This window comes from Capricornis sumatraensis, chromosome 2 (assembly GCF_032405125.1).
Source record: "Capricornis sumatraensis isolate serow.1 chromosome 2, serow.2, whole genome shotgun sequence".
In the NCBI taxonomy this organism is placed as follows: domain Eukaryota; kingdom Metazoa; phylum Chordata; class Mammalia; order Artiodactyla; family Bovidae; genus Capricornis; species Capricornis sumatraensis.
The window spans coordinates 130,813,043-130,828,005 of record NC_091070.1 but is presented as its reverse complement, the minus strand read 5'-3'; the positions used below and the strand labels follow the sequence as shown (position 1 = coordinate 130,828,005).

The 14,963-nt window shown below is 36.3% G+C and overlaps 1 protein-coding gene across 5 annotated transcripts in view; it reads right to left on the bottom strand.

Moving 5' to 3' along the window:
• The window catches only part of PTPN22 (protein tyrosine phosphatase non-receptor type 22), a 57,354-nt gene that overhangs the window by 3,800 nt on the left and 38,591 nt on the right, over positions 1 to 14,963 (bottom strand). For 3 of the 5 annotated variants that reach the window (XM_068965741.1, XM_068965745.1, XM_068965743.1), the window contains 8 exons: positions 13,915 to 13,991; positions 12,951 to 13,768; positions 10,434 to 10,531; positions 10,161 to 10,277; positions 8,744 to 8,771; positions 4,150 to 4,230; positions 3,791 to 3,903; positions 2,217 to 2,247 (listed from right to left, as the gene is read on the bottom strand). In XM_068965741.1, coding sequence (XP_068821842.1) covers positions 2,217 to 2,247; positions 3,791 to 3,903; positions 4,150 to 4,230; positions 8,744 to 8,771; positions 10,161 to 10,277; positions 10,434 to 10,531; positions 12,951 to 13,768; positions 13,915 to 13,991 — 1,363 coding nt within the window. Of the gene's footprint in view, positions 1 to 2,216; positions 2,248 to 3,790; positions 3,904 to 4,149; positions 4,231 to 8,743; positions 8,772 to 10,160; positions 10,292 to 10,433; positions 10,532 to 12,950; positions 13,769 to 13,914; positions 13,992 to 14,963 lie in introns of all 5 variants that reach the window. The other 2 variants (XM_068965742.1, XM_068965740.1) reach the window with 2 other exon arrangements.

Here is a 14,963-nt window from a genome sequence, read left to right as displayed (position 1 = left end):
TACTTTGCCATGGTCACCAGTTGTTTGGATCTGACCTCATTCTCTATTGGTCAGCGTCCATGGGTAACAATTGTTAAATATTAGGCATGACACTATCCTCTTAATCCAAGCATTAAGTATACTGGCGATAACTGGTTTAGGTTTAGCCAAGACAAGCAGGCCTAACAACACTAGTCATCCATCAAGCTGTGGCTTGAGCAACCAGGAAGGAGCTCATTTTTTCCATTATAAGCCTGAAATCACATGGTAAAAGCCTGCCTGAGTATTCTAACAGACAGAAACAAAGTTGGGAGATATGGAATAAGAGATTAGGCCCTAACTATATCATTTGAACTCTTGGTCATAAGTCAATAAATTCCTCTTTTCTGATTAAACTAGCTAAAGTTGGGTTTTCTGTCACTTGTAAGTAAAGGATTTCTCAGCAACTGAAGTTTCCTACCGAAAGTAGCATTGGATGTCATAGCTGACATCTTCAACTCTTGTCACCAGCAGCCATAGATCTTTTCAAAAACAGATTTTGTAACATATCTGTCTAAAACTCTTCTGTGACTTCCTTTTGGGTCATTAACATGACCTATAAGGGTTTATTTTCTGCTTTTTTTAAGAGAAAGAAAATGATGTTTCATGAAAGTGAAGTCACTCAGTCATGTCCAACTCTCTGCAACCCCATGGATTATAGCCTACCAGGCTTCTCTGTCCATGAGATTTTCCAGGCAAGAGTACTGGAGTGGGTTGCCATTTCCTTCTCCAGGGGATATTCCTGACCCAGGGATTGAACCCAGGTCTCCCGCATTGTAGAAAACAATGTTTCGTAAGCTAAGCTAATCAAATCAATCTTTGGCTAACTATTCAATTTACGTATGTTTTTGCTTTTTGCCATTTTATTTCTTAGGTGTTCTACTATAATTTGCTCTTGAAATGTTTGAATTCTCTTTTGACTGACTTCAGAAGAAAGACTCTATTTTCCAATCATGCTTTCCTGAATTTGCCTGCAAGGCAGGAGATCCAGGTTTGATCCCTGGGGCAGGAAGCTCTACTGGAGAAAGGAACCCACTCTTGCCTAGAGAATCCCATGGACAGAGGAGCCTGGCTACAGTCCATGAGATTGAAAAGAGTTGGACACGACTAAGCAACTAACACTTTCAGACTATAATTTCCTCTTGAAATGTTTAAATTCTCTTTTGACTGACTTTAGAGGAAAGAGTATATTTTCCAATCATGCTTTATTATAGGTAGGAAATTAGTTCACTTCAGAGATCAAGTATGGTAGCAATAAAAGCAGACTAGCACAAGCTTATGGACAGGGAGATAGAGTGAAAACTCAGAAGAAAAGAGTAATGTTCAGCTATAAACCTTCTTACTTAGCTAACACCTTACATCCAAGTTTTCTCAGTGCTCTTTGTCCCTCCCCACAATACCAGTATAGCTGTTTAATCCTTGATGATTAACCCGGTGGATCAAGTTTGTAAAAAATATACCACCATATACTTTGTAGTTATAAATAGGATTTTGAAGATAACCAGTTTCCCATAGTTTCAGGAGTCAAGGTTTTGTTTTCATTACAATATAGGAAAAACAGTAAGCAACAGACTTTTATTGCTAATAATATTTGGTAAAAATGGAAATGTGTCAATACTTTGCTTATTTCATTAAATCAACACATTTGTTTCACAATATGCTTTGCTGTGACTACTTTCAAAGAAAATACATCTGAGGTTAGACTGCTGGGAGTTCTAAATAACGCAGTAATGACAGCATTTTAGGATGTGTAGAAAGTGCCAAACATCATACTGTTATTCCTGTGAATCACACAGAAACTTTTCCCTCCCCTTACTCCCTACCCAGTATTTTAGCATTGTGGAGCCTAACAACAGGGCAAGGCCTGGAGGTGACTGTTCTGATATATAGGCCCTTAGCAAGGTTCTGTTTAGGAATAATACTGTTAATTATTTTCCCAGTGGTTATATAAGGAAAAATTACATATACTGAAAGTGGTATGTGAAGTGAAAGAAAGTGAAGTCGCTCAGTCATGTCCGACTCTTTGCAACCCCATGGACTGTAGCCTACCAGTCTCCTCAGTCCATGGAATTTTCCAGGCAAGAATGCTGGAGTGGGTGCCATTTTATTCTCCAGGGGATCTTCTGCACCCAGGGATCGAACCTGGGTCTCCCGCATTGCAGAAAGTGGTATATATATTCTAAAAATAAGTAACTTACTCTTTTTCACGTTTCGTAAAATTTTCAAACTCTACAAAAATGAAGAAAAGGAAAAGGTTAGTTTTTTCCCTGTGAAATCCAAACACTTTAATCAACTAGAAATGTAGACTTCAGTCAAGAGGATTAATTTCTTTAAAAATGGATATCAAAATATACATAATTATTTTTCTATCATGCCAGTTTTAACTCAGTGCCAAGTCTCTACTTGTCTTGTCTTGCTGTTTAGAAATAATACTATTATTCTGTCGTGAAAAAAGATGGAGTTTCTACTTTTCTTCTTTATTTTTTAATCTATTTTATGTACTGATTTATTAATTTATGTGGCTGCACTGGATCTTCATTTGCTGCGTGACAGCTGCCTCTAGTCGTGGTGCGTGGGCTTCTCCCTGCGGGGGCCTCTCTTGTTTGGAAGCACGGGCTCTAGGCACACAGACTCAGTAGTTGCAGCTCATGGGCTCTAGAGTGCCGGCGCAGTAGCTGTGGTAGGAACACAGGCTTAACTGCGCCTCAGCATATGGAATCTTCCCAGACCAGGGATGGACCCCGGGTCCCCTGCAGGTCTTAACCTCCATGTCTTAACCACTGGACCAGCTGGGAAGTCCCTACTTCTCTTCTTTATTAAGTGACCATTCCAGGACCCACAGTGGCTTCTGAAGATAGCTGTGATACATTGCCATTCCCATTCTAGTCAAAAAAATTTGCCAGTCACATTCTGTACTCGATTTACTAAGATTCTCTTCATACTGTCAACCATGCTACTTCCTTCTCCCTCCTTTAAGCAAACCCATATCTTCTGCCTCCTTGATGGTGGAGTCTCTAACTTACCTCTTCTAAAAATCTACCCAGATCTCTCCTTTTCTTCACATTTCCTCAGGTTGTATGTTTTTCACTCTGTCCCACAGTATATTATTTTTTTGATAATTTTCATTTTATTTCTCATATAGGTATTATATTCTAATAATTGACTGTACTCTTTTCAAGGACATTCAGATGTCCTTTATGGCATTTCTATTTTTCTAACACTTAACAGAGATGTAATCTTCTATATAATAGATATTTTAAAATTCCTTTTTGAAAAATTTTATTTAGATTTTTAAATATAGATTATTTGTAATTCAGAATATCCTAGTGAAAATGCTCTCATCTTTGTTCTCCATCTTTTTCTTCTGCTCTGTTGGTGTATGTTTCTTTTCATAAACCAATATCACGCCATTTTAATTATTTGGGCTTTATAATATTTTAATATATCTGATAAGACTACCCTTCTTTCACTGCTTTTTTTTTTCTTTTTTGCTGTTTCCTGACTATTCTTGTTCTTTCCCTGCACATATAAACTTTGGAATCAGTTTTGTCTAGTTTCAGGGGGAAAGAAGTTGATAGTTTTGGGGGGCATGCTCTAAGTTTTTTTTTTTTTTAATTTTTGGTTTCCCTCTATTAATTTTGATTGCTGTGAGACTAACAATCAATATTTATGAAGATATTTAGTCTAATTTTTTCATCTTAATGCTGGAGGGTTGGAGTGACAAGGATTAGGACACCTCTGGCATTGTCCCATAAATTTCTATCTTTTTTACCTTACTCCTTGTAAAATTCTTTCCAGGAGGTTTCAGTGTCTGTTTTGAAGATGCTGAATTTTCCATGGTGTTAGGACAGCTAGAACAAGTCTCTACAGGTTGAGCCTGTATACCTAAAAAACAAAATGTTTTGTTGCATAGCTTCTTAAGACTTCAGATTACATACAGGTATATATTCAGTAATTCTTAGCTTGATTTTTCTGTACATTATTTTTGCAGTAGATTATGCATTTTTAAAATTTATTATCTTTATCTTATTTAATTATTCTTTGTACCTTTTCCATTTAGGTCCTATTTTATTGTTAACCTTTAATGATCTCATTTTTCTATAAATTTTGAGAGAGAGTGCTGTCACTTACAATCTTCATCAGCAAGAAGGAAAGACTCTAAGGTTCTCTCTGGCAGTGGAGGTGGTGGGGAAGAAGAACGATCTTGTAGATCTATGAAAAAAAGTATACAAAAAAAAAACTATCAATTGCAAGTCCTAAGTTAAGCTCATTATTTGAGACAAATGTATGATATTGCTTATTTGTGGAATCAAAAACAAAATGGTACAAATGAACTTATTCACAAAATAGAAATAGAGTCACAGATGTAGAGAACAAATTTATGGTCACTAAAGGGGAAGAGGGAAGGGATAAATTGGGAGATTTGGACTTATATATACACACTAATATAAAATAGATAACTAATAAGAACCTACTGTGTAGCACAAGGAAATCTACCCAGTACTCTATAATGGCCAATATGGGAAAAGAATCTAAAAAAGAGTGGATGTATGTATATGTATAACTGATTCACTTTGCTGTACACCTGAAACTCACAACACTGTCAATCAACTAAGCTCCAATAAAAAGTATTTTTAAAAATCCCTTTTTGGTTTTATATTGTTTTTCCAATTTTTCAATATTAACCTGTAACACCCAAATAAAAAATTATCTGAACAATGACTGGAGCCTCAAAATTTTTGTTATTGTAGCTCTTTAGTCAGTGAACCTATGCTTTATCACAAATTTAATAGCTAACTTATAAAAGTACTCTTCCAAAGAATTTGAACCTGACTTTAATCAAGCTTCTAGTCTTGCTGTAATTTTGCAGGGAATCCTAGAGATAGAGGAATGTGTTAAATAAAACCATGAGGATACAAACAGCCAAATTTGGAATATTAACAGTCTTAAGGACATTCCCTTCAACAAATAAATGGCAAGAGAGAACATAAAAAAAGAACTGTTACCAACTTTAAAAGGCTTAACACACATACAAAACACATGCGAGATGTAGACTTTGAATCCAGCTTCAGATAAATCAACTGTAAAACATTGTTTAGGAAAAAAAAAAAAGACATGCTTGAGCCAATTCAAGAAAATGAACAAAGTCTGGATATTGGATAATATTAAGCAATTTATTTTATTAGTGTGATTAATGCTATTATGGTAGGTTTAAATGTATGTTTTAATATTTCTGTGATTTGATTATTGTTGTTTAGTTGCTAAGTTGTGTCCGACTCCTTGGGACCCCATGGACTGTAGCCCACCAGGCTCCTCTGTGGAATTTCCCAGGCAAGAGTACTAGAGTGGGTTGCTCTTTCCTTCTCCAGAGGATCTTCCTGACCCAAGGATTAAACCTGTGACTCCTGCATTACAGACAGATTCTTTACCACTCAGCCACCTGAAAGCCCATTTCCGTGATAAAGAATTTTAAATAATGGAGCTGTTTTCTCACAACATAAGTCCTAAAGATACAAATGGTGTTCTATTGATGTATGCTTCTCATTGTACAGCACTCAGTTCAGTTCAGTTCATTCGCTCAGTCGTGTCCGACTCTTTGCGACCCCATGAATCGCAGCACTCCAGGCCTCCCTGTCCATCACCATCTCCTGGAGTTCACTCAGACTCAGTCCATCGAGCCCGTGATGCCATCCAGCCATCTCATCCTCTGTCGTCCCCTTCTCCTCCTGCCCCCAGTCCCTCCCAGCATCAGAGTTTTCCAGTGAGTCAACTCTTTCCATGAGGTGGCCAAAGTACTAGAGTTTCAGCTTTAGCATCATTCCTTCCACAGAAATCCCAGGGTTGATCTCCTTCAGAATGGACTATTTGGATCTCCTTGCAGTCCAAGGGACTCTCAAGAGTCTTCTCCAACACCACAGTTCAAACGCATCAATTCTATAGGGCTCAGCCTTCTTCACAGTCCAACTCTCACATCCATACATGACCACTGGGAAAACCATAGCCTTGACTAGACGGACCTTAGTCGGCAAAGTAGTGTCTCTGCTTTTGAACATGCTATCTAGGTTGGTCATAACTTTTCTTCCAAGGAGTAAGCGTCTTTTAATTTCATGGCTGCAGTCACCATCTGCAGTGATTTTGGAGCCCAAAAAAACAAAAAGTCTGACACTGTTTCCACTGTTTCCCCATCTATTTCCCATGAAGTGATGGGACCGGATGCCATGATCTTCGTTTTCTGAATGTTGAGCTTTAAGCCAACTTTTTCGCTCTCCTCTTCCACTTTCATCAAGAGGCTTTTTAGCTTCTCTTCACTTTCTGCCATAAGGGTGGTGTCATCTGCATATCTGAGGTTATTGATATTTCTCCCGGCAATCTTGATTCTAGCTTGTGCTTCTTCCAGTCCAGCGTTTCTCATGATGTACTCTGCATATAAGTTAGATAAGCAGGGTGACAATATACAGCCTTGACGTACTCCTTTGTATAGCACTAAGTACAATTATATACTTTATTAATGTCTTTTGAAAATGAATACATTGTTAAGTGCTAGAGTTTTATCTGTCTTTTGGTCATTGGGTTTTTTAGGTCTCAAGACTTATCTATAAAGCAAGTTCTCTTGTTTATTGCTTGTTTCCTGGGTAATATGCAAAAATTAAATATCAATGCAGTACTTCCATCAAGTACAATCACTGGCAAATAGTAGGCATTTAATAAACATTTGATAACTACTCTAAAGTAGCTTATCACCTTCCAGTTTGATTTTAGGAAGTATTTTTTTTATTCAAATGACAATATTTAATTCTTTAACAATTGAGTAATATCTGTTGTTATTTAGTTGCTAAGTTGTGTCTGACTCTTTTGTGATCCCATGGACAGTAGCCTACCAGGATCCTCTGTCCATGGGATTTTTCTGGCAAGAATCACGGAGTGGGTTTGATTTTAGGAAGTATTATGAGAACTATAACTTTCAGATAACAATATCCTGCCAAATACCTTCCCAAAATACCATTTTCACCTTAATGCTCCCATGATAACCTATAGTGCTTATTACTTATTAAATCTAAATTTTTCTGCCAAATTTTATGTGTGATAAAATACACATAACAATATTTGCCATTAATGACATTTAGTACACTCACATTGATGTCCGAATATCACCACAGTCTGGTGACAAAATTTTAATCTTCCTGAAAACAAACTACACACCCATTTAGTAATCACTTCCCATTACCCCCAGATTAGATGGGCAACCACAAATCTGCTTTCTCTATATATAGATTTGTTCTGGGTATTTCATCTGCATATCCTTTAAGTCCTTCAGAACTTTCCCACATTATCTATCCAAATTTATTTTCCTTATTTCCCTAAAACAGAACCTCTGTTGCAATTAAATTAACCTACTTACAGTTTCCTTACAGTTTATGATCTGTACCCATCATGCTTATTTTTACCTTTGAGTCACTGTTACTCTGATCCCTGCTCCTAGAATTCACTCTTTTTTCTTCTATCAATAATTTTCAATTTCTTTTCTCTACTCAATGAAACCTTCCCTAACCACTCCAATGATGCCTTTTGTTTTTCCAGACCCCTGGTGATTAGAATCAATGCCATATAGATTATAACTTAATAGTTGCAATGAGTATTAATTTTGTCTACCCAATTTGAGTACATATATAATCATTAAGCAGCCTACTTCAGTCTTCTTGCCTGAAGAATCCCATGGACAGAGGAGCCTGGTGGACTACAGTCCATGGGGTCACAAGAGTCGGTCTCAACTGAGCGACTAACACTGTAATCATTAGCAAGTGCTCTTTCTTATATATCCTGCCTATTCTAACATTGGATAAGGCACACAGAACTTAAAATGTTCACTTAATAATTACCTAATAATTATAATAAGTAACATTTAATGAGGGGATTCCCTGATAACATTTAATGAGAACTTATTTGATAACCACTGTGCTAAAAGCTTTATACTTATATTATCTCACTAAATCCTCACAAAAATCCTCTTAGAAAGGAAGTTCTATTATCCTCATTTTATCAATGAGAAAAATCACAGTTCATAGAGTCGCAAAGAGTTGGACATCACTTAGCAACTGAACAACAGCGATATATAACTTAAACAAGGTCATAGATTTTGATAACTATTGGTAGGCTGGGGATTTTGAATGAAAGTCTACCTGACTCCGAAGCCCATGCTTTTTAACGTCTATGTTATACTACTTATTTATGTATTTGAATAATATGTTAATATGAATAAATATGTTAAGGGTAACTACTACCTGTCATAATATATGTAAAATACCTATAAGTGTTCAATAACTGTTGGCTGTTGGTGGTGTTGTTCATTGCATAAAACAAGTAAGAAAGTACTGGAGAAGCAACAGCAAGTTAAAAACCTAAGTGGTCAGAAATAGTTTTTCAGAATGACAATGTTAACAATAATAAAACCAGTAAAATAGAACTGCTGCAAAGTTTTAAGAAGTTGTATCCGAAATAGTTGGATTGTATATCAAGGAGAATTCTAAAATCCTGTTTTCCTCTTACCCTTCACAAAACAAAACTACTAGCCTAGGAAAACCAGAAGTAAATCAATGAGTAGTGGAAGCTATTATGGAAACCATGCCATCTCCTGAGGTGAATTACTCTAAACTTAATGAGCCATTCTTGGCAGTACAAATTCTTACAGCTAAATGTCACCTAAAGCCAAGGAAAATAAATGTTTTACCTGATTTTGGACTCTGGGGTTTTACACTCTGGAAGAAAAAAAAAATGAAAGAACAACATGTACACAAATCTATAAACTCTAGGCAATAAATAGCATTTTTAAAAAATTATATTTCATATACCAATAGAATTATGTTTTCCCTATTTTTCCTAGTTTATAAATATGCTGAATGAATTGTGAAAAATCATCTATTCTTCCAGTGATTTTTTTATATGTCATGAATATTGATTCTACGTTGATCCTTTCTATACTTATTTGCTCCTACTGAGAACATTTCCCTGAAAATTTAAGGTTTGTTGCAATTGAAATGACTTCATGATGCTGGAATAGAGGGATTGTTCTTTGCCCTAGGACTTGTTAAGATAAAGACCATTAGCAGTAACAGTAATAGTTGCTGCTGCTGCTGCTGCTAAGTCGTTTCAATCGTGTCCGACTCTGTGCGACCCCATAGACGGCAGCCCACCAGACTCCCCCGTCCCTGGGATTCTCCAGGCAAGAACACTGCAGTGGGTTGCCATTTCCTTCTCCAGTGCATGAAAGTGAAAAGTGAAAGTGAAGTCGCTCAGTCGTGTCCAACTCTTCTCAACCCCATGGACTGCAGCCCACCAGGCTCCTCTCTGTCCATGGGATTTTCCAGGCAAGAGTACTGGAGTGGGGTGCCATCGCCTTCTCCGAATAGTAACAGTTACTAGTACATTAAAAGTGTAATTTAAAAGGTGGAGAATATTTTTACCACCACTGCAACTGTAGACATGTTTAAATGTTTTAGATAATTACTCTTCCGATCTCTGAAAGGTTAAGATAGTTGGTTCCTCATAGAATTGTACACAAATGCATAACAGATTGTTGAAAGTGTAGGTTTTTCTTCTAGAGGCAGAGAACATAATTCCAGAAGGTTTATATTAAATAATATAGACATCTGTTATTTTTCAAAAACTGCTCTCTATAATATGGTATCAGAGCTAACAAGAAACTGCCTACCAGATGACTACTATGAACAAGCAATCTACTTATGAAACAATTATTTTTGCCTTGATTGTGCTTTATGAATAAGGTCAAATGTTTACTCTTTCACTAAATCTTCCTTGATCACTTCCAACCTGAAGGGATCTCTCACTCTTTCAAAGCTTAAGAGCTTTCATATGGCGTTGATTATATTTGTCTTGTTATTATAATAAATACAGACAAAAATAGACTTTGTATACACATGCTATATCTTTACTGCTAAACTTCAAATTTCTTAAAGACAATAACTGTATATTATACATATCTTTTTATTCCCTACATTCTCTACCACATTGTTTTATAAAAAGTATTCGCTCAACATTTACTAAGTGATAGATGTTAAAAATACATAAAGAATAGACCACAGTCTGTTGAATCTTAGTGAGTAGAGTCAGAAAAAATAGTTATTGACCTTGCTTGGTCTAAGTCTTACCAAATCATCAGATTTCTTTGATTCAGCTATTCCACTACATTCTAGTGATGTTCCAATTTTTACCTTCACAGGTGAAGATGAAGATTTGGGAACACCCTGTGGGAGTTCTCCTGTAACATAAATAAATAAATATGATTCAATTCTTAGGAGTATTGTAATTTTAAAGGGCAAGTGTTACTCAGCAATGGCACCCAGAATACTGAAAGGACCTGAGAAGTAATCTAGTTAATCCACACTTTACTTTACACTTACTGAACTGTACTCACCGGCTTCCTCTACTACAATAAAAGATTCAGGTGTCCGTTCAGGAAGTGGAGGAGGGATTTCATCATCTATCCGTAGAGAAGTTGCTATCAAAAATATAATCACAATTTTTAATTAGAAAAATTCAAAGATTTTTAAAAGGTATTTAAGCTGGTATCTGTTCACTCAAAAATCCAAAGAATATTCTTATATTCTAATCTTGATACAAATTATATCAAACATCACTAAGATATATAAGCTGGTATCTGTTCACTCATGGAAAAAGCAACATAAATTCTCTCATCCTAAGTTGTAAACCCAGGGTTTTTTTTTATTCTTCAAAATTTACTTCTTTTAAAAGCCCAAGGATATTTTAATTAAGTTGCTGAGTATCAGTTAACATAATTAAAATTTTAATATTAATTTAGGAAGCTTTGAATTGTTTTCTGCATAACTTTTGCCCTTCGTTTTACATAGAATATACAATACAGCATCATGAAGCGCCTTAACATGCCAGATTCAATTACAGAGGAGGTAAAATCGTGAAGATTTTAGTATTTCTTCTTTTTTATAGAATTAAGAACATTGACATTTACCTTTTTACAAAACAATGGTATAACAAGGTTTTCTGTTAATATATGTCTATAGATGTATTCAGAATTTTTATAGAGTCTGCTGTTATGAGAAATTGCCACCAGATGGCACACATGTCAATGTTGCTACACTCCTTGAAAAAGATTTGGTTTCCAAAGTTGGCACTCAGACAAGTTTAAGGTATTGTGGATATCTAGAAAAATAAAATTTCTTTAAATCATAAAACAAGATCAAAGTATATAACCTTTCCTTCTAATCAAAGAAGGAACTAGATACAGATGAAATATTTTTATAACAAAGCTATGCATCTGTGTATCTTTTGAGGAACTGTACAGTAAATGTCATGGGTGGGTGCTCTGTCGCTCAGTCATGTCCTACTCTTTGTGACCCCAGGGACCGTAGCCTGCCCGGCTCCTCTATCCATGGGATTTTTCAAGCAAGATACTGGAGCGAGTTGCTATTTCCTCCTCCAGGTGATCTTCCTGACCCAGGATTGAACCCACGTCTACTGCATTAGCCGGAGGATTCTTTACAAATGACGTCATAGAGAAAAAGTTTTCTCTATTTCCTACTTAGGTGGAATGTTCTATATAAATTTCTGATGATATACCTAAAAGACTTAAATTTGTTGTTTTTCCTTTCCTTCATCTTCTTCCACATCAAACTATTACAATTATCTAATAGAATATTTACTTCTACTTTCAAACCAAATGGCAACGCACTCCAGTGTCTGGAGAATCCCAGGGACGGGGGAGCCTGGTGTGCTGCCATCTATTACAATTATCTAATAGAATATTTAGAATATTCTAAATATTCTAGAATATTTAGACCCCGTCTATGGGGTCACACAGAGTCGGACACTACTGAAGTGACTTAGCAGCAGTGGCAGCAGCAGTAATACGAAACATTTTTTTTGCCTAAGAGCTTTCCAGGTGGTGATAGTGATAAAGAACCCACCTGCCAATGCAGGAGACAAGAGAAACAGGTTCAATCCCTGGGTTGGGAAGATCCCCTGGAGGAGGGCATGGCAACGCACTCTAGTATTCTTATCTGGAAAATCCCATGGACAGAGAAGTCTGGAGGGCTACAGTCCATAGAGTTGCGAAGAGTCAGATATGACTAAGCAACTTAGCACAGCAATTTTTGCATAATATGCAAAAATACAGAATTGTAAAGGAGATAAAGTATGAAATTAAAGATTTATATAAGATTAAAATCTCACACAGACTACTGAACGCATATCCTCATCTATAAAATTATTATAAAAGGACAGAAAGTGAAAGTGTTAGTCACTCAGTCATGTCTGACTCTTTGCAACCCCATGGACTGTAGCCTGCCAGAATCTGTTCTTGGAATTCTCCAGGCAAGAATACTGGAATGAGTAGCCATTCTCTTCTCCAGGGGATCTTCCTGACCAAGGGACTGAACCGAGTTCTCCTGTATTGCAGGCAGATTCTTTCCTGAACCACCAGGGAAGCCCCTATTAAAGGATAAGAGGAAATCAAATCATTCTCTTCCAACTCCTGCAGGAAGAGAATTCAATTCTTAGCAATCTGTTCAATTTAGTATAGCCACATGGTTCTCCAACAAAAATTCTGAGTGACCATGTGGTACTGTTGATCGAATCTTTTCTGATGTTCTTTTGCAAGTTGTTTCTGCATGCTAAGGATAAACTGTGGACTTTTGATAGACACATTGAGGAATGAGGATTACTGCCTTTAGAAGCATGCCTGCTGGCATAGGTCCTGTACTAGATCTGACTGCCTCTACTGTTGCTTGTTTCATGGAATTTTTCTTTCTTTCTTTTTTTTTCTTTTGAGGAAAAAGAGGCAAGCAGAGAATGAGGCATGATAAGGGGGAAGGTGAGATAAAACCAAATCTTACAGAAACAAAGTATCTAAAATGCCATATTATCTTTTAAAAATAACTTACCTACTGCTGCTGTCTCTTGGTTCAGTGGTGGGGGAAAATTGGTCAGGGTAGTCAGTGTTAAAGAATCATGTGAACTGTAATGAGGAAAGAGGGTTGTAGAGGATTTTGACAGGGAAGAACAAGGTAAAACACTTCCATCTTGCTTCTGAGGTAAATCAAAAGACATCTTAGAACGAGCACTACTTGGAGACAATGATGAAAAATAAGGATCTTCTACTAAAGACATATAAGAATGCTCATTAAAAGCACCAGAGACATGCTGCTTTGCATTAGCAGCATTGCACGTTTGATGCTTAGAGTCATGTGATGGTGAAAAATTCAGTTCTGCTGAAGAAACATGCATCACTTTTTGAGCCTGATCAACACAACAATTGTGTGGTTGAGATTCCAAATAAAAATTTCCCTTTATGTCCAACTCTTTGCTGTCTCTCTGTTGCATCAATTCAAAGGGAGTTGATTTGGTCCGCAGTATTGGCACCTTTAAATTAGAATATCTTCCTGCTGCATTTACAGGTTTAGATTTAGGATATGCTCCAAACAAAATGGAACTCAAGTCCAAACTTTGATGCTTCTGAAGAGGCTCCCCAGCTATTGGGAATACCTTTGTCTCCCATTTCATGGTTGTGTCAGCATTTTTGTTACAACCACAGTTCAGTTCCAAAAACTCTAAAGAACTGCTCTGTTTAGCAGGGTGCATGTCTAACCCTTCCTTTTCATTTATTTGAGAAGTCCTGAGGTCAAAGGAAGAAGCTTCTGCACTTTTCACCCTTATCCTTCCTTTGCTCTGTTGGTTCATCACTTTTGCTTCTTTTATGTTGCTGAAACAGAAAGAAAGTGATGATGATACCATATTCCAAAAAGGCCTCTTCCCATATCCTCTTCTCAGCATCACAATGAGGTATAAACATGAGATATTCCTCCCAGACACAATTAGACAACATTGTATGTGTAAAACTATACTTACCTTTTTGGTAAATTAGGAGAATAAGATTTTGCTTTTATGTTGGGATTTTGCTCAAAAACTGAGTCCTTTGCTTGAATCTTCAAGAGAAGTGAGAGATTGATTTTTAGTGAAGCGATGGTCATGATAGATTTTAACATTCATAAAATGGAAAAGTTATTTCTCAGAAAATATAAAGATTTAAAATAATTCATGAAAGAATCATATGAGTTTCCAAAATATTGAATGCAGCAAGAACTTGTTCACATACTGAGATCAAAAGGATCAAAATAAAAGATTAAATAGTGTTATGGAGATTAAGAAGGATTTGCTTAGCATCATGTTCATATGTGAAAGTTTTAAAATGTTGTTTACTTAAAATACTTTATTCTCAAAAACATTGTACTTTCAGAAATTTCATCATCTCAGCTTTTTATGTTATGTCCTCATGCTTGCTCCATCTTTTTCTTCCTTACTGTGCTCCAGCTATACCAGTTTTCTTGCCATTCCTTAAGTATACCAAATTCATTTCCAATTCAAAGCTTTTACTATTCTTTCTGACTGAAATACCCTTGCTCAATACATTTTGCATGGTTGGTTCTTTCTAAAGTGATTATTCTCTGCTTAAGTGTCACCTACGTAAGGAAACCTTCCCTGACCACTCAACCTAAAATCACACTGCCACCCACCTGCGCAAACACTCTCAATCTTTATTTTCTTCATAGCAATTATCACATTACGAAATTTGTTACTGTGACTCATGGAATCCAAGCTACCAGCAATTGTAAAAAATATCCTGCCTTTGGAGCTATTTAAATTTGTTTTCTAAAACGTCAGCAGTGATAAGATTCCACTTGTAATGGGTTTAATTGTGACTCTCAAAAAGATATGTTGAAATCTAATCCCTGAAATCTGTGAATGTGACTTTATTTGGAAATAGGATTTTTGCAAATGTAATCTAAGATGAGATCATATTGGATTATAGTGGGCCTTAATACAATGACTTGTGTCCTTATAAGAAGAGAAAGCACAGGGAGAATGGGGTGCGATGATGGAGACAGAGGCTGGGGCGA